The sequence below is a fragment of the Cicer arietinum genome, chromosome 2, assembly GCF_000331145.2.
Source record: "Cicer arietinum cultivar CDC Frontier isolate Library 1 chromosome 2, Cicar.CDCFrontier_v2.0, whole genome shotgun sequence".
In the NCBI taxonomy this organism is placed as follows: Eukaryota; Viridiplantae; Streptophyta; class Magnoliopsida; order Fabales; family Fabaceae; genus Cicer; species Cicer arietinum.
In genome coordinates this window covers 6654453-6660568 of record NC_021161.2, presented here as the reverse complement: position 1 = coordinate 6660568, position 6116 = coordinate 6654453, and the positions used below count along the sequence as shown (strand labels likewise).

The 6116-nt window shown below is 27.4% G+C and overlaps 1 protein-coding gene across 1 annotated transcript; it reads right to left on the bottom strand.

Moving 5' to 3' along the window:
• Window positions 1–1110: 1110 nt before the first annotated feature.
• LOC101508922 (chitinase 2-like) lies at window positions 1111–1938 on the bottom strand. Its single transcript, XM_012712794.1, has one exon. It carries the CDS (start codon window positions 1936–1938, stop codon window positions 1111–1113), a length of 828 nt encoding a protein of 275 aa, XP_012568248.1.
• Window positions 1939–6116: the final 4178 nt, after the last annotated feature.

Sequence of the window (6116 nt, the reverse complement as noted above, 5' to 3'; positions counted from 1 at the left end):
ATAGCATATTTGAGTTTGAACCCAAGAATTTGTATTGTGTGTGATTTTTTTGTTGATAATTATATTATCTTATTTCTAGATAAAAGGAAAAGAAAAAAAAAGAAAGAGTGGAGGAATGAGAGATAAAAAAGGAAATTGACAATAAAGAAAGAAAAAAAAGAGAGATAAAAGAAGAACGGAGACATACATAAAAGGGAAGACTAGAGAATGAGGTCACTTAATATAGAGAATAGGCAATATGTATTCGTATTTCACATGAGCGAAACCTTTAAAAAACACAATAATGAATTAAAACAGCTAAATTCACGCAACCATTGTAAAATATGGTCGAATTAAAAACTTATAGTTAGAATAAAGATACCAACCAAAATGTGAAAATAACATATAAATCAAATTAAATGAATTCAATTTGAATTTTATTTAATCTTGGAAACTTCTAAATCCTAAAATAACATAAATCGAAATTTATCAAACGACGAGAATCTAATACAAAATATAATAAGTTCTTTTTTTTTTTCTTCCAGCTTTGCTTCTCTTGTTTGTAACTTTTACCATTTTTTTAAGCTTTATTTTATTTTATGTTTTTTAAATGTGGGTGATAATGAATAATGGGTTTTGGTCAAAATTGATTTTTTTTCTATTATTGGAACCAAAGGTTAAAATCTGAAATAACAAGGGTAAAATCTAAAAAAGAAAATCACAAAAGATTAAAACTGAATTTGCCTCATATATTATTGAAACCAAAGGACTATTAACCAGATAGAAAATTAAATCCAACAAAGAACGGTGAATTGAGTGACATATAAAAACATAAACAAAGGAAACTGAAATATAATTGCTTCTTATTATTCAAAGTGTTACACACATTGATACAATGGAAGAAATTTTGCACTCAAAACAAAATGACAAAAGAAAGTAATTGAAAACAAGAAACCAATGCCACACACAAACACAAATGCAATACTAAAAGCACACAATTCATAGGTCTTATTTAGAACATCCAATAGATAGAGTCATCCTCCTATCCATTTATGTTTGTGATATTTGACCCATAAAATAAAAGATGGATTCTTAGCTAATTAATCATAATTAGCTAGCAAGGTTAATTAATTAGATATCTTGTAGCACATTCTCTAAAGAGAAAGAGTTTGTACTTCCATCGGTTGAGTTATTATCATCCCAAACAACAATGCCATGGAGTAATTTACTTTTAAGGAGGTATCTGATGAACTCGATAATTATATGTTCCGGATGAGAGCTTATTATTGGTAGGACTATAGTCAGACTGTACTCATGAACTAATTTTTTATAAAGTTCTAAAAGTTGTTCTAGAGTTCGTGGTTTAAGATTGTAGAATTCAAAGTCAACCAAGTCGATAATGTCTTTGTTTTGCAAATATAAGTTGAGGTAGTAGGATTGGAACCGTTCGTTTGGAGCAATGGAAACCACATTGATGGATAGATCAATTTCATATTTTAGTTTTCTTATAACTTCACCAATAGAGAAGGAAAATTCATCTTCACTTGATTTGATAACGTCATAATGAATATCAATACCATCAATTAGATTGTGATAGAGATCACGGACGATCCATTTGATCGACTCTATGGCTCTGTAAATCCATATATGTTTATCAATTGGATTGAATGGAAATTCAGAGCCAACACCTCCGATGCTTATAATCACCCTCGCATGTGGAATAGTTTCCTTCACCTTTTTCACCCATTCGATATCGAATACATCAAGGTTCCAAGTGGGAAAGAAATTTCCGGTACCTTTTCCATGTACGTATACTTCAGTAGCAAAGCTCAAAATGAAGTCAACATGTTTGATATATTTGAGTTTGTAGATGTTACTATTGATTGGAGGTGGAATATCATGTATGTATTCACGATAAATAGTAAAATCAATGTTTCCATTGTTACCCTTAGAAGACATTGTGACAACTATAAGAATTTGGAAGAGGAAATAATAATGAAATTAATTGCCTTTTCTTGGTGTTTGGAATGACCACCTCTTGTTGCCCTTTTATAAGCCTGCGTGTGTACAAATTTCCAATCCAATATGTGTTGTCATATTAATTGATTAGTTAATTAAATACTAGTAAATATCTTATATATATGACTTTCTCTGCTTTTGTGGTTTTTTTTTTATAAAGTCAACTATGAGATGAAAACTATATTTTAGTTTATTTAAAACTAAATAAATTTTTAATTTTACAGTATTTTGTTTTTTTGTTTGTATCAAAATTTAGTGGGCGTTTTGATTTTTCATTTTGTTATAGTATTTTAATTGGTTTTAAGTTTGTACTTTATGTGTTTGTTGAAATGAATGAAAATAATTCATTTAATCATTATTTTGAGTAAGGGGTGCATGAAGGCTATAATATCATCAAATTAGATATTATCTCGGCATTATATATAACTTATCAACTTGTGGTTAAATGATCTGTCCGTGATCACTTATACTCGATATAAGCAAATATCAGTAAATATTATTTTTTCGAATTTGAATGAAATGAAAAACTGTGAATCTTGCAATATTCTCGATTATTGATCATATGTGGAAGAAATTAGTTCGGTCATTAGAATTATGGTTTTGTTATCGTAGTTTTTATTGTCTTTTGAAATATTTATGTGTATTAACATGGTTTATACTTTCTTGTTGATCTTAAAATATGGACGGAGAATCCTACAACCCATGATCAATTTGATTATACTATTCTCATATTAACATTTAATGAAGTTTAGTTTTCTATCCATTTTATTAATTAAGCGTGTGTTTGGATTGAGTAGTTGAAAACTTTTAGCAATTCAAATTCTCTGCTACATTATCTTTATTTATAAAATTTGTTGTTTGTGTGAACAATTGCTTATTTATAAGTTGGGCAATTTTATTAAATTTTAAAGTTTTAAGGTTAAAATGAAAATTAAATTCAGATCAAAACTGAAATTTTGGAAAAATGAAGGACCATTTTGCATATTTTTTGGACTAATTTGCAAAATTAAAAAAATTTGGGATCTAATTTGCAAAACAAAAATAGAAGGACTAATGTGCAACTTTTAAAACATATAATGTCAAAATTGTAAATTTGATAAAATTAAATCACCATTATAATTCATATATATTGTAAAGTAAACCATTAATTTAAAGGCTTTTTTTTACTATACTACAATTATTAATTAATGAAATTTAAAGATTTTTTTGAAAAAAAAAATTATCCATTCATTTCATAACGAGTGACCCACTTAAGAAATATATATATATAGATTGTTCACACTATGGTTGTTAAGAGGAACTATTTTACTTGGTCTCTAAAATTGATCAATTAATTTTGCAACACGTTACATGTCTAGATTTTCTTTTTATCACAAGTCATGTGTCTAGATGAAATCTACAATATAATACTCTCAGCCAAAAAATGTTTATAAGATACGCGTGCAATTATTTATGTCATCGAGATTATTAGAAAGTATGAATAGCTGAATTTAATTATTATAATTGCATTATGTTTCTGGCAAAAAAAAGAAAATAATTTATTATGTTTACACTATGTTTGTTAGGATAATTAAATAATTGCGTTAAATAGACCAAGACAATATTGCATCAAACAAAAAGCATAGTTAAATAATTTTTATATGCAAGGTTTATATAACTAATGAAAAACGATTAATTACTATAAATAACTATAATTTTATATTTAATTTGTAAAATTAATTAACAAACTACTATATCTTATATTTTATTGCTAGTTGGAATGTGCATAATATACTTCTAGTTTAGAAAATTCACAATACACAAATGTCAGAAATTTAATGGCCGATGAAAAGAGTATAAAATTTAGAAATACATCGACTAAAGAAAATATAAAATGTTGATAAGACTAAAAAGAATAAAATTTTCTTAATCATCCATAACTTTTATGGATAGAAGGTAAATTATCAATTAAGCATAAAAGATTGAAGTTTAATTAACCATCTATCGTCTTCATGAACATAAACTAAAATGTTAATTAGGTTTAAAAATAATCAAACTTCTTTAACAATTCATTTTTTATAAATAGAAATTAAAATATCGATTAGATTCAAAGAGTAAAATTTTGTTAACCATCTATTTTTGCAAAAATGAATGAAATTTGATTAATCATAAAAAATTACTCTTTGATAATAATTTTTAATATTCGTCAATTCTCAATTTGGGTTTTTATTATCTATTGACTTAGATCTTCACTATTAATTACTTACCTAGTCCAAATGCAATGAACCACGTTAGCAAGTTTGAAGGATGAAGGATGGAAAGTTGGAACACTTTAAACAATCAATGTCAATACAAACACACAAAGGTTGAAATTGAAAGGGTCATCCACCTCATTGAAATGTACTTGGCAATGAAAAAAATTTCAAAATTTTTTTAGAAACAATTTAGTGGAATAGTTGAAAATATTTATATTGAAAGGAAAATAAATTCTATATTGATAAAATAGTTAAAGATGCAAAATGAATACATGGTATGTTCTATATATAAAGCTAGACTTATTAGACTAACCACTTAGAAAGTAACTCTTATACCATATTAGGTTTTTGAGTTTTACCAATACACCCCTCCTACCTAACATTATTGAGCATGGTCAAGAATATAAATGATGGGTGGTTCGATTGACATTGATACCAAATTACTTTTCTTGTTACTGATGATAGACAAATGAATAAAAGTAAAATAGAAATCATATTGACTTGTGAGAGAATGATAAAATAACTTACGTCAAATGATAGACAAGGCTTATGTGGTTAATGAGAAACAACTCATTGATATAACTAATTAGCTAATGTGTTTAACTTGTATAACTAATTAACTAGTATGTCTAAAAACTATACTAGTATTATAGGTTAGTGAAATTTTAAGATTTTATGAGTCAAAAGTGGGATACCCTCAACCACGACATATATAATTTTCTTTTCATTTTTCATAAGTAGGAATTACTAAATAAATTTTTTTCTCAATTTTAAAACACATTCAAGATATAAGATGTCAAAATACAATTCATTCATCACAAGGTTGCAGAGTAAAGTATTAACTATTTCATAATCTTAAAAAATTCAAACGATTAAGCCATAAATAAATATATAGAAAAACGTGGATAATTAATATAATAATTCAACCTTGATATAACCTATCAAAGCTGAATCTCGTAAATTTTGATGTATAAAATGCCACAATTATTGCACATAAAATGAAATAGTAAATCATCAAATATTGTCGACTTCTACTAATCACATGCGCTTGAAGGAACGTGTGCATCATCTTAGCGTCAATCACAAACAAAAACAAAATATATTGTCATTGTATCGAAATAACAACAGTGGTACAAAGGAATAACAAACTTGCAACACATATACCATATAAAATATCACATTTATCACATAATTAGACATATCATAGGTCACTTCATAATTCATGTATAAATGATATCAGTGCAATGTTATGCTTACTTGATGCAACACTTCAATGTCATATGATACCAAAACTACTCTAAAGTATTCAGTAAGTAGACACACAACTATATCACCACACAAGTGGTCTCTCAATCAAATATGCAAACATGTCCTCATAGACTCAGTTGACTCATCCCGACACTCATATAAATGATCGCTAGGATCTAACCAGGGTTGCACGACAACTCTCGATATTTAAGAAATTAACCCAAGTCACCTTCCCTTGAATACCCCGAGGTCTCTAATCTCCTCCTCAAGCTTGAGAATTACCTCAACTGTTAGGCTTATTTAGTTGTACTTTCCAAACATTAGTTCAAAGATCATGTCGTCGCTAATAAATTTTTATGTACGTTGGGTAGAGTATATCACATATATCTTCCTTCCCTCAACGTCCTAAGTCTGTCCTTATACAAAGGGATCCATCATAAACATGAGTCAGATATAACACATGTTCACAATTTACATAATACAACATGTCACATCATAATTCAAATCACATACATGTATCACATTTCATATCAATATCATAGTTAATGTCACATATCATATTATGATTATTAATAACATGCTAACATCTTAATGAATAGTTACCAAACATCGTAAATCTCACCATAATAATGTATA

Bases quoted from the DNA above. Each gene is read 5' to 3' on its own strand.
- LOC101508922 (XM_012712794.1), bottom strand. From the start codon at position 1,938: ATGTCTTCTAAGGGTAACAATGGAAACATTGATTTTACTATTTATCGT.